The 21,814-nt window shown below is 49.8% G+C and overlaps 1 protein-coding gene across 1 annotated transcript in view; it reads right to left on the bottom strand.

Moving 5' to 3' along the window:
- SH2D3C (SH2 domain containing 3C) overlaps window positions 1-6,726 on the bottom strand; it is a 40,411-nt gene extending 33,685 nt beyond the window's left edge. Inside the window, exons 1-2 of the mRNA XM_038745582.1 lie at window positions 6,678-6,726; window positions 386-923 (exon numbers count right to left, since the gene is read on the bottom strand). Coding sequence (XP_038601510.1) covers window positions 386-923; window positions 6,678-6,726 — 587 coding nt within the window. The remainder of the gene's footprint in view (window positions 1-385; window positions 924-6,677) is intronic.
- Window positions 6,727-21,814: the final 15,088 nt, after the last annotated feature.

A 21,814-nucleotide genomic window follows, 5' to 3' on the forward strand; every position in this document is an offset into this window, starting at 1 on the left:
TGCTGAGAAAGCCCAGGTCACCTGAGGCTCAGTCTTAGTAATCCAAAGAAGGGGGATCCCCAATATTTCTGATGCCACTTTCCTTGCAGTCTTCAGCTCTCCCACTGACAGCCTCGTGGGAGAGAATGCTAAACCCTCTGCTTCTCCCAAGAGTGGAAACGATCTGAGTAGGGTTGGGGATGGGGCGGGAGCGAGGCTAAGGATGGTTTCAGATGGGCACCCAGGATTTCTGCTTCCCAGTCTATATGGGTGGTGAGAACCCCCCACCTCTCTCCCCCAGCTCCCCGCCTGCAAGTGGGACAGGATTCTGAGCTTCCCCAAGATTGAGCACACCCCCAGAGCCCTCCCTGATGGGTAACCAGCCCCCACCCCGGCCCCCACCCACCTTTCCGGTGATGTTGACTGAGGGGATCCCTCCTCCTCAGCTGCCTCTTCCCCGGGCTGGCAAGCTTTCTCCTTTTTGGCAGGCAGGTCTGGGGCCTCCTGGGCTAGAACCTGCCCTGGCATGGAGGGGGAGGTCTTGGGAGGCTGTGGGGGACTTGGAGGAACGTTCATTTCCAGGGGTTTTATGTCCTCTTCGGCCCCTGAGGCTGGTACCAGGGTGGGGGCGTTCGGATACCCCAGAGGTGCCAATTCAGCAGGTGAGGCAGTGTCCTGCTGCTCACTGCAGGGCTGGGGGTCCCGCCCCCCTGCCCCTCGCTTGGAGTTGTGCCGGGGCATGGTGCCCATATGGCTGTACATGTCGCTGGAACGGGCATAGGCCACGGGACTCTTGGGCACGGTGCCCAGGTCATCCTGGGTGTTCTCGAAGGGCCTCTCCGGCTCCAGGCGGGACTGAGGACTGACAGGAGCAGATGCCCGGCGGAGGGTGAAGGCTCGCGGGAGGCTACTGAGGCTGCCAAAGCCCTTGAACTTGAAGAACTCTAGGGAAGGTGAGAGAATGAGAGAGAGAGAGAGAGAGAGAGAGAGAGAGAGAGAGAGAGAGAGAGAGAGGGAGGGAGAGATCCGTAGTTAAATCCAGGAATTGGACTCTCTCAGTCCCAGTCAGGATGTCCATTCGTACTCCCCTGAGCCCTCACTAATAATAATTGTGCTATTTGTTAAGCACTTACTATGGTGCCAGACTCCATACTAAGCACTGAGGTGGGTACAAGCAAATCAGATTGGACCCAATCCATGGCCCAGTTGGGGCTCCCGGTTTCAATCCCCATTTTCCAGATGAGGTAACTGAGGCCCAGGGAAGTGAAGAGACTTGTCCGAGGTCACACAGCAGATAAGTGGTGAAGCCAGGATTAGAACCCATGACCTTCTGATTCCCAGGCCCATGGCATGCTCCTTCTCTAGAGGACCAGGGCTCATATGAACTTCGACAGGCCATCTACTCAAACCCCCTGCTACTGGGCAGATGATTGCCTAAAATTTCCAGGACAAATGGAAGACCATTTTTTTGATGTTCTCCAGGAATGGAGGGCTCACAACCTCCCCCCTCCACCTCCCACCAGCCCCCATGGTCTGTTCCACTTTTTTAAATCTCAGCTAGCATGATATAATAAGTCCCTAACAAGCATGATTAAAAATCAATTAGCAAATGAATACAAATTAGGCAAGAATGAACAGGCCCCTTAGGTAATTCATGTACTTCATGGTATGCGCTGGCCAATACATGAATAGGTATTAATGAATTAATGAACAGAAGCAGAGGACTCCCTGATTAACTTGCATTAATGAATCATTGCCCATTAATTCTTTTTTTGCAAGGGGTCTGGATCGTCCTTCTAGACACTACCGTGAGTCCTCTTCTTATTAATATTACCACTGATATTCTCTTGAATGATACTACTGCTAATGATTGTGGTATTTCTTAAGCATTCACTATGTGCCAAGCACCGTCCAAAGCACTGTGGTAAGTATAAGATCATCAGTTCCCACATGGAGCTACATTGTAAGTACGAGGGAGAATAGGTATTGACTCTCCATTTTACAGATGGGGGAACTGAGGCCCAGAGAAGCTAAATGACTTGCCCAAGGCCACACATCAGGCTAGTGGCAGAGGCAGTTTTAGAATTCAGGTCCTCTGGGTTCTTTCCACTAGGTCACGCTGCCTCTCTACTATTGGTATTACTAATTACTAGTACAACTACTACTAATATCATTGATCCAAGTAATTAGTCAGGGTTCCCCAAGTCTTGGCCTAGTGGTGAGGGGTGGCGGTATAGATATGCTGGAGATGGGAAAGGTGGAGGGAGATGGAGAGCTGGGAAATATGTTGCCAACTTGTACTTCCCAAGCGCTTAGTACAGTGCTCTGCACACAGTAAGCGCTCAATAAGTATGAATGATTGATTTATTGATTGATTGGTTGCCAGGACTCCTGGCTTCCCACTGCAGAGTGGCTCCAGACAAATTACTCTGAGACCTCAAGTTCCTCTCCTGGGCAGTGGTTTGGTTGCAGGGCTGAGAGTGCATGTGTGCCTGCTTAAGTGATTTCACATTTGTGAGGAAGGGTTAAATGCTTGGGGGAATGAGGTGTACGAATTTATGTGTGAGTTGTGTGTATGTGCTATGAGAAGCGGGATGGCTTAGTGGATAGAGCCTGGGCCTGGTTATTGTAAGGACCTGGGTTCTAATCCCGGCTCTGCTACTTGTCTGCCCTGTGACACTGGGCAAGGCACTTAAATTCTCTGTGCTCAGTTTCCTCATCTGTAAATTAGGGATTCAGACTGTGAAACCCACATGGGACCGGGGCTGTGTCCAGCTTGATTAGCTTTTATCTATCCCAGAGCTTAGAACAGTGCTTGAGACATAATCAGCGCTTAACAAATGCCATCATTATTGGTACTATTATTATTATTATTCTAATCCCGGCTCCGCCACATATCTGTTGTGTGACTTTGGGTGAGTTACTTCAATTCTCTGGGTCTCTGTTCCCTCCGCAAAATGGGGATGAAGTGTCAGCCCCATGTGGGACAGGGACTGTGTCCAACCTGATTAGCTTATAATAACAATGATGATGGCATTTGTTAAGCGCTTACTATGTGCCAAGCACTGTTCTAAGCACTGGGGAGGTTACAAGGTGATCAGGTTGTCCCACGTGGGGTTCACAGTCTTAATCCCCATTTTAGATGAGGTCACTGAGGCACAGAGAAGTGAAGCGACTTGCCCAAAGTCACCCAGCTGACAAGTGGCGGAGCCTGGATTAGAACCCGTGACCTCTGGCTCCCAAGCCTGTGGTCTTTCCACTGAGCCATGCTGCTTCTCTCAAGCAGCCCTTGAGTGCTTAGTACAGTGCTTGGCACATAGTAAGTGCTTAACAAGTGCCATAATTATTATTAATTATTACCTAAACACATCAAAGGGTGTTACCCAGACAACATAGCCCCCGCCGCCCCCCACCAAATGGACTTTATCTCCAAGTATCTGCGTAATCGAAGCCGAATTGTAAAGCATTCTGTGTGGGGAAGGAGAGGGTGTGTGTGTGTGTCTGTGTGTGTGTGGGTGTGCATCTGTGTGTCTGTGTGTCGATGTGTGTGTTTTGTGGGAGAGGTGTGTTTCCCCTTTCCGTTCCGCCCATGCGCCTGGCCCTGCTGACACGGGCTCAGACAACTGCTTCTCTTGGGCAGTAGCCTCGTGCTGCTTGATCACATCTCCCCACATCCTGGACTTGTGGGCCTCTCATCCCTCTTTCAGGCCGCCCCCACCCCACCCCGCTGCCTGGGGCTGCCCTCGCCCCCTCCCCGGCCCGGCCTTGCTGCCTCACTGCCGGCTGCCAGCTTGATTAGCAGCCGTCCACATTGCTCCCGTACCCCTTGGGGCCTAGATCTCTCCGTTCCACTCCAGCACACCCCAATCTTTGACCCAATCTCCCCCACCCATCAAGCCCTAGCCTGCTCCCTCCATCAGAAAGGTCTGAAAATCTCCAAGTTGGCCCACATCCCCGGACTCCCCCTCGGTTCTGGCCCCTACTCTATCCAGGTTCATCTCCTCCAGGAAGCCTTCCCAAATTAATCTTTCATCCCCCCCCATCCTACTTCCCTGCTTTTTGCCACTTCGGCACTTCTGGGTTACTCAAGCACTTGGGTACCCACAACTGCTCTTAAAATGCATATCTTTAAATTCAATTTCTTCCCCCATCCATAATTTCTTTGAGAGTTTGTCTCCCCCACTAAATGGTAGCTCTTCGGAGACAGAGAGCACAGGTCTGGAGTCAGAAGACCTGGGATCTAATCCTGGCTCTGCCCCTTGTCTGCTGTATGACGTTTTCATTCATTCATTCAATCATATTTATTGAGTGCTTACTGTGTGCAGAGCACTGTACTAAGCGTTTGGATTTCTCTGTGCCCCAGTTCCTCAACTGTATAATGGGTATTCAATACCTGTTCTCCTTCCTACTTAGACTGTGAGCCCCATGTGGGACATGATTATCTTGTGTCTACCCCAATGCTTAGAGCAGTGCTTGATACATAGTAAGTGCTTAACAAATACCACTATTATTATTATCACCTTGTCTGCTAATAATTGTCATATTTCTAAGTGCTTACTATGTACCAAGCAATGGGCCAGACACGATATAAGCAGATCGGACACAGTCCCTGTCCTACAAGGGGCTGACAGTCTAAGAGGGAGGGAGAACAGATATTTTATCCCCATTTTATAGATGAGGAAACCGAGGCACAGAGAGGTTAAATGATTTGCTCAGGATCAAACAGTAGGCAAGTGATGGAACCAGAGTTAGAACCCAGATCCTCTGACCCCAGGCCCTTACTCTATCCACTCAGCCATGCTACTTCTCATTGGAGAGTACCCCGAGGGATACTACTGTACTCTCCTAAGTGCTTAGTACAGTGGTCTGCACTCAGCAGGTATTCAATAAATGGGAATGATTGAATGACTGATTGAAGTGTGCGTTCCCTTTGCATTCTCCAGGGAAATAAGTGATCAATCCATCGATAGCGTCTGCACCGGGGTTCCACCCTGGGGCCAGGCAGTTGTTGGCCAAACCTGATACAGAGTGTCCACCCTCAGCTGCTTCCCCGGTCCAGCGTCTTTGAGGGATGCTCCGGGATGGGGAGGGAGGGTGGGACGACTGATGAGCTCCTGTAGGTGAGGGGCTCCGAGCAGGGCAGGGCTCTGGGCTGGCTGGGAGGCCGGGATGGGCACAGAGTTAGGGACCCCACAGGAAGGGCTGCGTAGCACCAAGGTGCTTTTTGGACTTGAGCATCCTCTGAGCAACACAAAGCAGCTCCTCCCACAGCTCCAACCTCTTCCCCGTGGACCTAGATTTTCCAACGAGGCTCCACACCCTGATTTTGCTCCCCTTTAGCTCAGCCAGCCCCCACCCTCAACCCTGACTCTGCTCCCCATTAACTCAGTCAGCCTCCGTACTCTGATTCCACTCCCCGTTAGCTCACTCGGCCCTCAACACCCTGACTCTATGACCCAGTAACTCAGCCAGCCTCCACACCCTGACTCTGCACCCCATTTGCTCAGTCTGTCTCCCAACACCCTGACTCCAGGCCCCATTAGATCAGCCAGCCTCCCTCTACACTGTAACTAAACCCCATTGGCTCAGGAGGCTTCCAACTGCAGCCTGATTCTGCACCTTATTAGCTCAGCCAGCTACTACCTGAATCCTAACTCTGCAAGCTGTTAGCTCAGCTAACCTTCCCCCACACCCTGACCATACCCCATTAGCTCAGCCAGCCTCCTCCTACCCCCTGGCTCTGCACCCTGATAGCTCAACTAGCTTCCCCTTGTACCCTGACTCTGCAAATTGTTAGCTCAGCTAGCTTCCCCTTACACCCTGGCTCTGCACCCCATTATCTCAGCCAGTCTCCCTCTGAATGCTGGCTCTGCACCCCCTTAGCTCAGCCTCCTCTCCCCGCACCCTGACTCTGTACCCCATTAACTCAGCCAGCCTCACCCGACGGCTTTGGCTCTGTGCCCCGTTAGCTAAACTTGCTTCCCCCGACACCCTGACTCTACACCCCATTAGTTCAGCCAGACCCTAACTCTGCATCCTATTAGCTCAGCCAGCCTCCCCCTTCTGCACCCCATTAGTTCAGCCAGCCTCCCCCCACACCCTGACTCTGCACCCTGTTAAACCAGTCACTCCACAGTCTTGGAGGTATATTCCGTCAGCTCCCCCCAAATTCAGCCAGTCTCCTCCCTCCACTCTTCTCCCAGACAGTGTACACAGTTGGATTTGAGCATCCACTATGCATTCTGGCTGGGGATTAATCAATCATATCTGTTGAGTGCTTACTGAGTGCAGAGCACTGTACTGAGCACTTGGGAGACTGCAGTATGATAGAGTTAGTAGGTATGATCCCTGCCCTCAGGGAGCTTGCCTTTTAGTGGGGGAGTTGGATGAAAAATAAATTACAGGTAGGGGGAAGCAACCACATTTAAAGATAAGCCCACAAACACTAGCTGCGGTGGAGGATGTGCATAAGGGGAGGAGTGAGCACCTAATGCTCCGAGAGGGAGGACTCCAGTGCTTAAGTGACGTGGAAGTGCTGAAGTGGCCGTAGCAGAGGAAATAGGGTGGGGAGGTAGGGGAGACTAGAGCAGACCCCCAGAGGATAAACAATCCATTACCACTTGACCCAGAGAACCCCTGGAGCCCCCGGGACCCCAAAATGCTAAACGGCTGGGGAGATGCAGGCTCCCAGTACTCACTGAATTTCTTGCCCATCTTCTTCTGCCCCTGAGGTAGTTTTAGGGCCATCCAGAACAGCGGAGAGCGAGCCTGTTGGATTTCTTCACTTCAACATGTAGAAACCTCCTCCCCACCCCTTCCTCTCCCCTTTAGGGCTCTCTCTCTCTCTCTCTCTCTCTCTTTCTCTCTTGCGGCTCATTTCCTCTGTGTATTTTTAAATCGAGTGAAACTTCATGGCTCCTCCCCTCTTCACCCTGTCTGTGGGGGGAGGGAGGGTTGCAGCTCGGTGGGCTGGCCTGGCCCCTTCCCTGCCCTGGTCGCGACCATGGTATCTCTGGCAGGTCTTGGACCAGAATCAGGGGAGCCACAAGGAATTGGCTCTAGTTCCTATTCTGCTATCCAGGTCTGTAGGGCTATGGCTGTCCTGAGGATCCTCTGGGGATGGGGTCTGCTCTCCGGCCCCCGACCCCGGGCCCTATCCCAGGATCCAGGGAAGAGGTCGTAGGGCGGGCAGGGCCCGGGGCTGGCTGAGTTTGGCTCACCTGTGGCAGTCGGGTGAGGGGCCGGAGCCTGGCGGGTGGACGGGATGCTGACAACACTTTCCTCTTTCTTTCAGCAAAAGAGCCAGAGCTGGGAGAAGGGCTCCCACAGAATCTTAGCATCATCAACATCCTATTCTCAGAGCAGCCGTGCCGCTTCCCCAGGGGGTGAACCACCCCATTTTCCTTCCTGGACGGTCTCCGTCACCTCATTCTCCGGTGCCCAGGTGTCGGAGATGAAGAGCCTGGGGAAGGCCAGGAAAGAGGATGTATGACCTCTTGGTTTTTCGCTTCTCACCTCCATCTGCTCTTCGGCTCCCAGCTGCCTGGGGTGAGTTGGTCCCTGTGTGTGTGTGTGTGTGTGTGTGTGTGTGTGTGTGTGTGTGTGTGTGTGTGTGTGTGTGTGTGTTTGTGTATAGGGGGTGGTGTGTGCCTGGGAAAACATCTGGAAAGCATCTGGAGTGAACTCTGGCTGCCCAGCCTGCTGTCATTCAAAACCCACCATTCCCAGACCTTCAGTCCAAGTCCCCCAGGGAAGACTACTCTGCTCCTGAAATTGCCTTGCTCTGCTTCGGGCATCATGGCCCATCTTTCCCGTTGGTCCCCGGAAACCCAAAGGGCTGGGGGTGGGGCCCGGTGACTGAGGCAGAAACCGAGATCCCAAAGTGGAGGGAAGCCCAGGATCTACAACAGATACTGGTTTTCAGCAGATTTTGGTTTCCCAGAGTCTGAGTACTCGGTAGACCCAGGGGATCCAGCCCAGGGGGCTGGGGAGACCAACACTATAAAGGATCTTATGGGGAGCCAAAGGGGCCCTTGGTCAGGAGCCTGTGGGCCCTCCACGGGTATTCCACAATCAGAGGGCCTGAGAGGCTGCTGGAGGGGAAGGGGCAGAGACTAGTGGTTGTTCTTGGAAAGGGGGTAGATGGCAGAACAGGGCTCAAGAGAGGTGCCTGGGGAAAAACAGCAGCCCTGTATGGAGGAGAGTTGAGAAGGAGGAGGGGAAAGAGGGATTTGGACGGGGTGGTGGGGAGGGGAGCGGCAGGGCAGTGTGAGACCGGTCCCAGGCAGGGGCTGGGAATGGAACGGAATGGAATGCGGATGGACTCGGAGCCCTGTAGGGCGGGATCAGAAGTCAGAGGCGGCTGGAATGATGGAGAGCAGGGTGGTGAGGTCCTCTGGGCTGGACCAGGAGCATCTGAGAAGCATCAGGGCTCTGAATAATGGTTAAAGGGGAATCCAAGGACAGTGGGCAGAGGCTGAACATGAGGCTTTGGGGCTTTCTGTGATTCATAAGCAAGCAGGGGTACCTGGGGCCTAGAAAGGGCAAGGGTCTTTTTTGAGGTCCTCTGGGAAAGGGGTTGGTGGGCATCCGAGCTCCTGACCTCCTGGAGGACTCCCGACCCAGCAGCCATCCCCTACGTTCACATTCAGCCCCAGATTGGGTTCACAAGGGTCCATTTACCATCTAATAAAGGAACTCACGTTCCAGGGAGCCTCAGGCCTCCTTTTCACACACACATACAAGCATTAGTGTCCCAAAGAGCATGCAGACCTCCACACCTTCTACCTTTACACAGAGCAGATGGCCCTGGGGGTGTCTCTGTTTCTGTCTCTTTCTCTAGATGGGCATAAATGCCCTGACAGCAAGCCTTCATTTTCCCTCCCAGTGCAGAGACTCCTAAGCTTTTCTCCAGGGCCTTCCTTTCAGCAGCTCCCAGGGAGGATCGACTCATCAGCTTCCTGATGGCCCCCAGCTTTCCCTGGATCCTGCTCTTTGGGCCTCTCCTGGGTCTCTAGGCAGCCTTTTCTGAACTTCCTCAGGTGTTAACAGGGTTTTTTTGGGGGGGTGCTTTGTGCCTTTATCTGGCCAGGGCAAAACTGATCTAAATTCAAGTACAAGTTGCCAACTTGTACTTCCCAAGCGCTTAGTACAGTGCTCTGCACACAGTAAGCACTCAATAAATACGATTGAATGAATGAATGAAATTCATTTTTACCTTCTCTTTTGAGATGTAGGACAATGTGCTTCCCCTGAACACACACATCCATCACACACATACACGCACACACACACACAAACACACACACATCTGTTCTCAGTCAATGCCAGGACCCCAGAATACCCAACTTCCATTCCTTACTCCTTGGAGAAACTCGTTGTGGGCAGAGATTGTGTCTGTTATATTGTTACAGTGTACACTCCCAAGTGCTTAGTACTGTGCTCTGCGTACAGTAAGCGCTCAATAAATATGATGGATTGATTGAAGTAATGAGCCAACAGGCTGTGGTTCCCACCCAGATTCCCCCCACTTCCCTCAGGGCTCCTTGGGCTCAGCTTGGGACTGGTCCTGTGTGGCCAGTGAACTCAGCGGGGAGGCCCGGATGGGGTCAGGGAGACTCCAGGCTATTTGTGGCTTTCTCCCAGCCCGGGGCCTCGGCCCCCAGCAGGCCGACTCCCAACGGGTCGGGGCGGGGCGGGGAGAGGAGCCGGGAAGCGGCCGCGTCGTCTTCGTTCAGGCCCCGCTTGCCGTTGGCAGCAGCGTCAGAGCAACAGCCAAGAGCTCTTCCTGGATGAATGGGGTCTCAGTGTGGCCAGGGCTGGGCTCAGAGCTTCGATTGTGGAGGCTGGAGTGGCCGTTGGGCCGTTCAATGTGTCTACCTGTCTGTGGGGGGCAGAGAGAGAGAGGAGGGGTCAAGTGATCCAGGCAGCTGGTCTCCAGAGGGGCTCCCTTGTGGGGTTGCAACGGCAGCGGAATCAGTCGCGGCAGGCCTGGTGCGAGAGCGAGGGCTGGCGATGTGTTCGGCAGTTGTGGCTGGATGCTTGGGAGACCCGGGAACCGATGATTGATGGGGGCAACTTCTCCAGACTCTTCCGGACGGGCCCACCTGGGGTGTTTTTTTGCCAAGTCGGGGCTCAAGGCAGGGGGATGGTGTCAAAAGGACTTGGCCTCTGTGGGGTCAGGCCCAGAAACCCAGGACAGGCCTGAAATCTGACAGCTGATGAGCAGTTCTCTAGACTATAAACTCACTGTGGCCAGGGAACGTGTCTTCCGACTCTGTTATACTGCGATCTCCCAAGCGCTTAGTACAGTTCTCTGCCTACAGGAAGTGCTCAATAAATTGTAATTGATTGATTGACTGGAATAAAAATTGGACCTGCCAGCAGGTGATTGGGCCCCTGGAGCCTTTCCCCATCCAAAGTGTTTTCTGGGACCCAGGAGGACTGTGTCTAGGCCAGGAACGTGGGCTGGAGGGGTTGAGGTGCTTGCGGATGAGCTGAGAGTGGGGCAGGGAGAAGCAGTGTGGTCTAGTGGAAAGAGCACAGGCCTGGGAGTTAGAAGAACCTAGGGTCTAATCCCAGCTATGCCACTTGTCTTTTGGGTGACTTTGGGTAAGTCACTTCACTTCTCTGTGCCTCAGTCATCTCATCTGTAAAATGGGGATAAAGACCGTGAGCCCTGTGTGGGACAGGGACAGTGTCCAACCCGATTATTTTGCATCTACTCCGGTGCTTAGTACAGTGCCCGGCACATAGTAAGTGCTTAAGTCCCCTCTCCATCCCCCCCATCTTACCTCCTTCTCTTCCCCACAGCACCTGTATATATGTATATATGTTTGTACATATTTATTACTCTATTTATTTATTCATTTTACATGTACATATCTATTCTATTTATTTTATTTTGTTAGTATGCTTGGTTTTGTTCTCTGTCTCCCCCTTTTAGACTGTGAGCCCACTGTTGGGTAGGGACTGTCTCTATATGTTGCCAACTTGTACTTCCCAAGCACTTAGTACAGTGCTCTGCACACAGTAAGCGCTCAATAAATACGATTGATTGATTGATTGCTTAACAAATACCATTAAAAAAGGGAGTCTGAACCTCCACAGACCTGTGAAGATACGCTGTGTTGCTTTTTCTACCCCCCCCTCCTGCTCCCCCAATCACCCCAACCCCAAACCCTAGCTCCGCCCCACTACAAACGCACCCTGACTTCACCGGCCCCACAGATGCAGATCCCTAGGAAAACTGAATTCCATGGAAAGGGCAAGGAGGAGTAGGAGGGAAGAGGAAAAAAAGAAAATAGATCTGGAGTAGTGTTTTGAACTTGAAAAATGGCCCTGAGGCTGAAGTTTACCCCTGGTGCTTGTGTGATGGTGAAAGCCAGGGCGTCCGGGAGTCCCACTCCGGCCACATTGTGGACACACAGAAGTTGCCTGTTGTGTGTTGACACGTTTGTTTTTGGCTTTGGTCTCCTTGTCTCACAGAGGGAAAGGAGGATATTGAGAGAGTGTATGTTTTGCTGAGGAGAAAGGGAGAAAAATGCAAGAAGGGCAGAGAGGGAGAGGAAGAAAAGGCGAGTAAGGACTTGGTGTCCCTAGGAAGGCAGAGATGACTAAAATCCCATCCAGTCATTCATTCTAATGTATTTATTGAGCCCTTGCTGTGGCAGAGCACTGTACTAAGCACCTGGGAGAATACAGCAATAAACAGACACATTTCCTGCCCACAACGAGCTGACAGTCTAGAGACGAGCTTATAGTTCACTCGCTGATTTCTCTTGCGGATTGTGAACCAGTCTTTGATGTGCAGTTACTTGCCCCGGCCCTTCCGCAGGATGGATGGGGAAGAAGAGAAGCAGAAAAGGGTTGTGACGTAACAGGTGGAGCATGGGCCCGGGAGTCAGAAGGACCTGGGTTCTAATCACAGCTCCGCCGCATGTCTGCTGCGTGGCCTTGGACAGGTCACTTCACTTCTCTGGACCTCAGTTACCTCATCTGTAAAATGGGAATTAAGAGCGTGAGCCCCATGGGGGACAAGGACTTTGTCTAACCTGATTAATTTGTAACTACCCCAATGCTGAAAATAGAGTTTGGCACATAGTAAGCGCTTAACAAGTACCATTATTATTATTATTGTTCAAAAGCTGGGGCAGTGGAGGCTCCAGTGTCAGGAGTCTCAGGAGCGGGTCCTGCCCAGACAGTGTCCCAGACCCAGATCGGACCCAAATAGACCTCCTCTGTCCATCCGGAGTGATGGCAAACCAGCAAACCCTCTAGCCTGTAAGCTCATTGTCGGCAGGGAATGTGTCTGCTTAGTGTTGTTCTGTACTCTTCCCAGCACCTAGTAGAGTGCTCTGCACAAGTAAGCGCTCAATAAATATAATTGAATGAATGGGAGTCGGGCGAGAAGCTGGAAAGGGACTGAGTCCGAGGGGTTGAGCCAGAAGTAGCTGTCATATCCCCCTCTACATTCCCCCCCGCAGCCCCTCCTCAGGGAAGGCTCACGGAGAACTTTACCCCAGGGAATCCCGAGGTGCCTGGGTGCAACTGGGGCAGCCCATAATGCGGCCATCTCTGGGGTGGGGACGTAGACCAGTTTAGCTTTTCCATAACACGGCTGCCTTTCGCCAGAGCTCGTCTGGAGGGTGCACAGTAAAAGAGGGTAGTGAGGAGGGGGGTGGGGGCACTTTGAAACCACAGGGCAAACCCAAAGCCACCGCTGCACTCCTTCAGCCTCGGTTTGTGCAAAAATTGTGGTATCTGTTAAACGTTTGCTCAGTGCCAAGCACCATACTAAGGGCTGGGGTAGGAGATAATCAGGTCCTATGTGGAGCTTATAGTCTAAGTAAGAGGGAGAACAGGCACTGAATCCATATTTTGCAGATGAGAGAACTGAGGTCCGGAGAATTGCAGTGACTTGCCCGGGTTCACCCAGCAGGCAAGCGGCAGGGAAGGGTTGAGAACCCAGGTCCTCTGACTCTCAGGCTTGAGTTCTTTCCATGAGGCAGCCGGTCACAAACGATCTCCTTCTTGCCAAATCCAACAGCCGCTACTTCCTCCTGATCCTCCTTGACCTCTCGACTACCTTTGACACTGTCGACCACCTGTTTCTCCTGGAAACACTACCCAACCTTGGCTTCACTGATAGTATCCTCTCCTGGATCTCCTCCTCTCTCTCTGGACGCTCATTCTTGGACTCTCTCACGGGCCCCTCCTCTGTCTCCCACCCTCTAACTGTGGGGGTCCCTCAGGGTTCAGTTCTGGGTCCCCTTCTATTCTCCATCTACACCCACTCCCTTGAGGAACTCATTCGCTCACACGGCTTCAACTACTACCGCTATGCTGATGATTCCCAAGTCTGCATCTCCAGCCCTGATCTCTCTCCCTCTCTACCATCTCACATTTCCTCCTGCCTTCAAGACATTTTATTTGGATGTCCCACCATCACCTCAGACTTACCGTGTCTAAAACCGAACTCCTTATCTTCCCACCCAAACCCTGCCCTCCACGACTTTCCCATCACTGTAGGCTGCACCACCATCCTTCCTGTCTCACGAGCACGTAACCGCGGCGTTATCCTTGACTTGTCTCTCCCATTCAACCCACGTATTCAATCCATCACTAGATCCTGTCGGTTCGACCATCACATCACTAAAATCCACCCTTTCCTCTCCATCCAAACTGATATCCCGTTAATCCAAGAATTTATCCTATCCTACCATCCTTCTTGTCTCACGAGCCCGTAACCGCGGCCTTATCCTTGACTCATCTCTCCCATTCAACCCACGTATTCAATCCATCACTAGATCCTGTCGGTTCGACCTTCACATCACTAAAATCCACTCTTTCCTCTCCATCCAAACTGATATCCCGTTAATCCAAGAATTTATCCTATCTCACCTTGATTACTCTATCAGCCTCTTTGCTGACCTCCCAGCTGCCTGTCTCTCCCAGTCCTCTCCACACTTTATCTGCTATCTTGATCATCTTTCTACAAAAACATTCAGGCCACATTTCCTCACTCCTGGGGAACCTCCAGTGATTGCCCATCCACTTCCGCATCAAGCAGGAACTCCTCATCATTGGCTTGAAACCTCTTCATCACCTTGCCCCCCTCCTACCTCACTTTGCTACTTTCTGACTGCAGCCCAGCCTGCACACCCGCATGCTTCACTCCTCTAATAATAATAATAATAATAATAATAATTATAATGGCATTTATTAAGTGCTTACTATGTGCAAAGCACTGTCCTAAGCACTGGGGAGGTTACAAGATGATCAGGTTGTGCCACGGGGGGCTCACAGTTTTTCTAATATCTCACTGAACTTTGATCTCATCTATCTCACCACTGACCTCTTGCTCTAGTCTTGTTTCTGGCCTGAAACACCCTTCCTCCTCATATCTGACAGATGGTTATTCTCCCTGGCTTCAAAGCCTTATTGAAGGCATATCTCCTCCTGGAGGAGATCTTCTCTGACAAGGCCCTCTTTATCTTTTCTTTAACTCCCTTCTGAGTGGCTCTGACTTGCTTTCCTTTATTCATTTCCCCCATCCCAGCCTCACAGCACTTATGCGTATATCTGTAATTTATTTATTTCTATTAATGTCTGTCTCTCCCTCTAGACTGTAAGCTCAATGTGGACAGGGAACGCGTCTGTTTATTGTTGTACTCTCCCACGCAGTGATCTGCACAAAGTGCTCAATGAACATTTTTCTACAAGAATGTTTATTCATTCATTTGATCGTATTTATTGAGCACTCACTGTGTGCAGAGCACTGTACTAAGCGCTTGGGAAGTACAAGCTGGCAACATATAGAGACGGTCCCTACCCAACAACGGGCTCACAGTCTAGAAGGGGGAGACAGACAACAAAACAAAACATGTGGACAGGTGTCATCAGAATAAATAGAAATAAAGCTAGATGCACATCGTTAAGAAAATAGAATAGTAAATCAATCAATCAATCAACTGTATTTATTGAGTGCTTACTGTGTGCAGAGCACTGTACTAAGCACTTGGGAAGTACAAGTTGGCAACATATAGAGACAGTCCCTACCCAACAGTGGGCTCACAGTCTAAAATATGTTCAAGTAAAATAAATAGAGTAACAAATCTGTACAAACATATATACAGGTGCTCTGGGGAGGGGAAGGAGGTAGGGCCAGGGGGGATGGGGAGGAGGAGAGGAAAAAGGGGGCTCAGTTCATGTCCAGGACGTGTCACCCGGCTCCTCGTAAAACTCCAGCGGTTGCCCTTCCAACTCCTCATCAAATGAAAACTCCTCACCATTGGTTTTAAAGCAGTTCACCACCTTGCTCCCTCCTACCTCACCTCGCTTCTCAATCAATCAATCGTATTTATTGAGCGCTTACTGTGTGCAGAGCACTGTACTAAGCGCTTGGGAAGTACAAGTTGGCAACATATAGAGACGGTCCCTACCCAACAGTTCCTTCTACAAGCCAGCCCACACCCTTCACTCCTCTAGCGCTAATTCATTCATTCATTCATTCATTCATTCAATCGTATTTATTGAATCTTCTCACTGGGCTTTGCTTGGCCTCTCTCGCCGCTGACCCGTAGCCCACAGTAGCCCACTCGTCCTGCCTCTGGCCTGGAACGCCCTCCCTCCACAAACAATGACTCTCCCCCCACTTCAAAGCCCACTTCAAAGAAGCAGCGTGGCTCAGTGGAAAGAGCCCGGGCTTTGGAGTCATTGGTCATGGGTTCAAATCCCCGCTCCACCATTTGTCAGCTGTGTGACTCTGGGCAAGTCACTTCACTTCTCTGTGCCTCAGTTACCCCATCTGTAAAATAGGGATGAAGACTGTGAGCCCCCCGTGGGACAACCTGATCACCTTGTAACCTCCCCAGCGCTTTGAACAGTGCTTTGCACATAGTAAGCGCTTAATCAATGTCATTATTATTATTATTATTATTCTCTGGGCCCCAGTGACCTCATCTGTAAAATAGGGATTAAGACTGTGAGCCCCCCGTGGGACAACCTGATCACCTTGTAACCTCTCCAGCGCTTTGAACAGTGCTTTGCACATAGTAAGCACTTAATGAATGCCATCATTACTATTATTATTATTATTATTATTATTATTATTCTCTGGGCCCCAGTGACCTCATCTGTAAAATGAGGGTGAAGACTGTGAGCCCCCCATGGGACAACCCGATCACCTTGTAACCTCCCCAGTGCTTTGAACAGTGCTTTGCACATAGTAAGCGCTTAATGAATGCCATTATTATTATATTATTATTATTATTCTCTGGGCCCCAGCGACCTCATCTGTAAAATGGGGGTGAAGACTGTGAGCCCCCCGTGGGACAACCCGATCACCTTTTAACCTCCCCAGCGCCTTGAACAGTGCTTTGCACATAGTAAGCGCTTAATAAATGCCATCACTATTACCTGTAATTTTATTTATTTGTATTCATGTCTGTCTCTGCCCCCCTCTAGACTGTAAGCTCTCTGTGGGCAGGGAATGTGTCTGTTTATTGTTGTACTCACCCAAGCACTTAGTGTGGTGCTCTGCACACAGTGAGTGCTCAATAAATATGATTGAATGAGTGAATCAATGCAGTTGACCGATTAACTGTGTCTGTTTATTGTTGTACTCTCCCAAGCACTTAGTGTGGTGCTCTGCACACAGTGAGTGCTCAATAAATATGATTGAATGAATGAATCAATGCAATTGACCGATTGACTGTGCCTGTTTATTGTTGTACTCTCCCAAGCGCTTAGTGTGGTGCTCTGCACACAGTGAGTGCTCAATAAATATGATTGAATGAATGAATCAATGCAGTTGACCAATTGACTGTGTCTGTTTATTGTTGTACTCTCCCAAGCACTTAGTGCGGTGCTCTGCACACAGTGAGTGCTCAATAAATATGATTGAATGAGTGAATCTATGCAGTTGACCGATTGACTGTGTCTGTTTATTGTTGTACTCTCCCAAGCACTTAGTGCGGTGCTCTGCACACAGTGAGTGCTCAATAAATATGATTGAATGAGTGAATAAATGCAGTTGACCGATTGACTGTGTCTGTTTATTGTTGTACTCTCCCAAGCGCTTAGTGTGGTGCTCTGCACACAGTGAGTGCTCAATAAATATGATTGAATGAATGAATCAATGCAGTTGACCGATTGACTGTGTCTGTTTATTGTTGTACTCTCCCAAGCACTTAGTGTGGTGCTCTGCGCACAGTGAGTGCTAAATAAATATGATTGAATGTGTGAATCAATGCAGTTGACCGATTGACTGTGTCTGTTTATTGTTGTACTCTCCCAAGCGCTTAGTGCGGTGCTCTGCACACAGTGAGTGCTCAATAAATATGATTGAATGAGTGAATCTATGCAGTTGACCGATTGACTGTGTCTGTTTATTGTTGTACTCTCCCAAGCACTTAGTGCGGTGCTCTGCACACAGTGAGTGCTCAATAAATATGATTGAATGAGTGAATAAATGCAGTTGACCGATTGACTGTGTCTGTTTATTGTTGTACTCTCCCAAGCGCTTAGTGTGGTGCTCTGCACACAGTGAGTGCTCAATAAATATGATTGAATGAGTGAATCAATGCAGTTGACCGATTGACTGTGTCTGTTTATTGTTGTACTCTCCCAAGCACTTAGTGTGGTGCTCTGCGCACAGTGAGTGCTAAATAAATATGATTGAATGTGTGAATCAATGCAGTTGACCGATTGACTGTGTCTGTTTATTGTTGTACTCTCCCAAGCGCTTAGTGTGGTGCTCTGCACACAGTGAGTGCTCAATAAATATGATTGAATGAATGAATCAATGCAGTTGACCGATTGACTGTGTCTGTTTATTGTTGTACTCTCCCAAGCACTTAGTGCGGTGCTCTGCACACAGAGAGTGCTCAATAAATATGATTGAATGAGTGAATCAATGCAGTTGACCGATTAACTGTGTCTGTTTGTTGTTGTACTCTCCCAAGCACTTAGTGCGGTGCTCTGCACACAGTGAGTGCTCAATAAATATGATTGAATGAGTGAATCAATGCAGTTGACCGATTGACTGTGCCTGTTTATTGTTGTACTCTCCCAAGCACTTAGTGCGGTGCTCTGCACACAGTGAGTGCTCAATAAATATGATTGAATGAGTGAATCAATGCAGTTGACCGATTGACTGTGCCTGTTTATTGTTGTACTCTCCCAAGCACTTAGTGCGGTGCTCTGCACACAGTGAGTGCTCAATAAATATGATTGAATGAGTGAATCAATGCAGTTGACCGATTGACTGTGCCTGTTTATTGTTGTACTCTCCCAAGCACTTAGTGCGGTGCTGTGCACACAGTGAGTGCTCAATAAATATGATTGAATGAGTGAATAAATGCAGTTGACCGATTGACTGTGTCTGTTTATTGTTGTACTCTCCCAAGCGCTTAGTGTGGTGCTCTGCACACAGTGAGTGCTCAATAAATATGATTGAATGAATCAATGCAGTTGACCGATTGTGTCTGTTTATTGTTGTACTCTCCCAAGCACTTAGTGTGGTGCTCTGCACACAGTGAGTGCTCAATAAATATGATTGAATGAGTGAATCAATGCAGTTGACCGATTGTGTCTGTTTATTGTTGTACTCTCCCAAGCACTTAGTGCGGTGCTCTGCACACAGTGAGTGCTCAATAAATATGATTGAGTGAATCAATGCAGTTGACCGATTGACTGTGTCTGTTTATTGTTGTACTCTCCCAAGCACTTAGTGCGGTGCTCTGCACACAGTGAGTGCTCAATAAATATGATTGAATGAATGAATCAATGCAGTTGACCGATTGACTGTGTCTGTTTATTGTTGTACTCTCCCAAGCACTTAGTATGGTGCTCTGCACACAGTGAGTGCTCAATAAATATGATTGAATGAATGAATCAATTCAGTTGACCGATTGACTGTGTCTGTTTATTGTTGTACTCTCCCAAGTGCTTAGTGCGGTGCTCTGCACACAGTGAGTGCTCAATAAATATGATTGAATGAATGAATCAATGCAGTTGACCGATTGACTGTGTCTGTTTATTGTTGTACTCTCCCAAGCGCTTAGTGCGGTGCTCTGCACACAGTGAGTGCTCAATAAATATGATTGAATGAATGAATCAATTCAGTTGACCGACTGACTGTGTCTGTTTATTGTTGTACTCTCCCAAGCGCTTAGTGCGGTGCTCTGCACACAGTGAGTGCTCAATAAATATGACTGAATGAATGAATCAATGCAGTTGACCGATTGATTGAGCCACACTGCTTCCCCCACGATGACCTCACGGCAGATGCCATCCTCCTGCCGCTCCCTGATTGAATCAAGGGCACACCTGTTGGTTTTGGGCTGGGCGACAGTTGGCCATTGCGCCGTGGGTGGGCTCCTTGGGTCCTCGGTGTCATTGGCGGGGTAGCCGGTGGGCTCTCAGTCTCGGGAATTCTGTTTTAGACAGGTTAAGTCTGAGGTGACGGTGGGACATCCAAGAAAAACGTCTTGAAGGCAGGAGGAAATGCGAGACTGCAGAGAGGGAGAGAGATCGGGGCTGGAGATGCAGACTTGCCCTTCCACTGCCCGGTGTCTGCCCTGCCCTGGCAGGCTGTGTGGGCCAGACCCCCCGATTCACTCATTCGATCGCATTTATTGAGCGCTTACTGTGTGCAGAGCACTGGACAAAGCGCTTAGAAAGCCCAACTTGGCAACATATAGAGACGGTCCCTACCCAACCACGGGCTCACGGTCTAAGGTGATTTGATTTAAAGAAGCAAAAGAGGGGAAGCAACGTAAATCGACCAGGGGAGGGGAAAGACAAGGACAAAAATGAAAAGGGCTTACCTGAGCCATCATCCCCCTGTAACGTTTTCGGTTGTTTCTGTCTCAGTGGCAATAAAGGATGGGATGGACTAAAGGTTCCTTTTCCACTAAATCAGACCAGGGAGGGGTGGGAAGGGGGGAATCTAACCATTTTGGGGTGGGAGGGCTGTAACCGAGCCCTCCCTTTTCCTCACAACCCACGTCCTGACCTCGGCTTTTTTGTTTCTCTGGTACTTGTTAGTGCCTATATGTGCCAGGCCCTGTGCTAATTGCTGGGGCAGATACAACCTAATCAGGTCGGTCACACCCGGGGCTCCTAGTCTTCAGCCCCATTTTACAGAGGAGGGGACTGAGGCCCGGAGAGGTGAAGTGACTTGCCCAGGGTCACCCGGCAGGCGAGTGGCAGGGCTGGGTTTAAAACCCGAACTTTCCCAACTCCCAGACCGGGGCTCCGTCACCAAGGCCGGGCAAATTTAACTTCTTCTTCCCCAGACGCAGGGAGGTGCCGAGTTCCGATTACCCTGGGGGAGTCGCCCCGGGGGTGGGGGGACAGAGAGGGCGGAAAATCTGCCTCACTTGGCCCCCAGCAGCAAGGCTCATTCAAACTGTCACCTCTATTTATTTGTTCATGGACTCAGTCGTATTTATTGAGCGCTTACTGTGGGCAGAGCACTGTACTGAGCACTTGGAGAGTACAGTGCAACAGTAAATAGACACGTTCCCGGCCCACAACGAGCTCACAGTCTTGAGGGGAGGAGACAGACATGGCTTCAAATAAATCAAAGGACGGCTATTCATTCACTCAATCGTATTTATTGAGCGCTTCCTGTGTGCCGAGCACTGTACTAAGCGCTTGGGAGGTATGATGCAGCAATAGAGACAATCCCTGCCCACAGCGGGCTCACAGTCTAGAGGGGGAGGCGGACATCAATACAAAGTAAACAGGCAACAATACAAATAGACTTACAGGTGAGGTATAAATAGAATTACAGATGAGATATAAATAGAATTACAGATGATATAAATGGAATTACAGATGAGGTATAAATGGAATTACAGATGAGATATAAATAGAATTACAGATGAGGTATAAATGGAATTACAGATGAGATATAAATAGGATTACAGATGAGATAACTGAGGCCCAGAGAAGTGAAGTGACTCGCCCAAGGTCACCCCCCAGACAAGTGGTGGGACGGGGATTAGAACCTGTGACTTTCCAACTCCCAGAACTGGGAAGAGGGAAGAGCAAAGGGAACAAATCAGGGGACGCAGCAGGGCGTGGGAGAAGAGGAAGGGGGGAGGGCTAAATCTGGGAAGGCCTCTTGGAGGAGATGAGCCCTCAGTAAGGCTTTGAAGGAGGGGAGAGTGAGTCTATTTATTTACATCAATGCCTATATTACTTGTTCTGATGTGTATATATAGATCTCCAATTCCATTTATTTATTTCGATGCCTGTTTACTTGTTCTGATGTGTATCTATAGATCTCCAATTCCATTTATTTACATCGATGCCTGTTTACCTGTTCTGATGTATATAGATAATCTCTCTAATTCTATTTATTTACATTGATGCTATTTGATGATGCCTGTTGACTTGTTTTGATGTCTGTCTCCCCCCTTCTAGACTGCGAGCCCGTTGTGGGCAGGGACCGTCTCTATCTGTTGCCGAAGCGTACTTCCCAGGCGCTCAGTACAGTGTTCTGCACACAGTAAGCGCTCAATAAATCCGATCGAATGAATGATCTCTCTTTGTTGCTGCACTGTACTTCCCAAGCGCTTGGTACAGTGCTCTGCACACAGTAAGCATATAAGTTTGTACATATTTATTACTCAATTTTATCTATTCTATTTATTTTATTTTGCTAGTATGTTTGGTTTTGTTCTCTGTCTCCCCCTTTTAGACTGTGAGCCCACTGTTGGGTAGGGACTGTCTCTATATGTTGCCAACTTGTACTTCTCAAGCGCTTAGTACAGTGCTCTGCACACAGTAAGCGCTCAATAAATATGATTGATTGATTGAT

This window comes from Tachyglossus aculeatus, chromosome 4, assembly GCF_015852505.1.
Source record: "Tachyglossus aculeatus isolate mTacAcu1 chromosome 4, mTacAcu1.pri, whole genome shotgun sequence".
Lineage (NCBI taxonomy): Eukaryota > Metazoa > Chordata > Mammalia > Monotremata > Tachyglossidae > Tachyglossus > Tachyglossus aculeatus.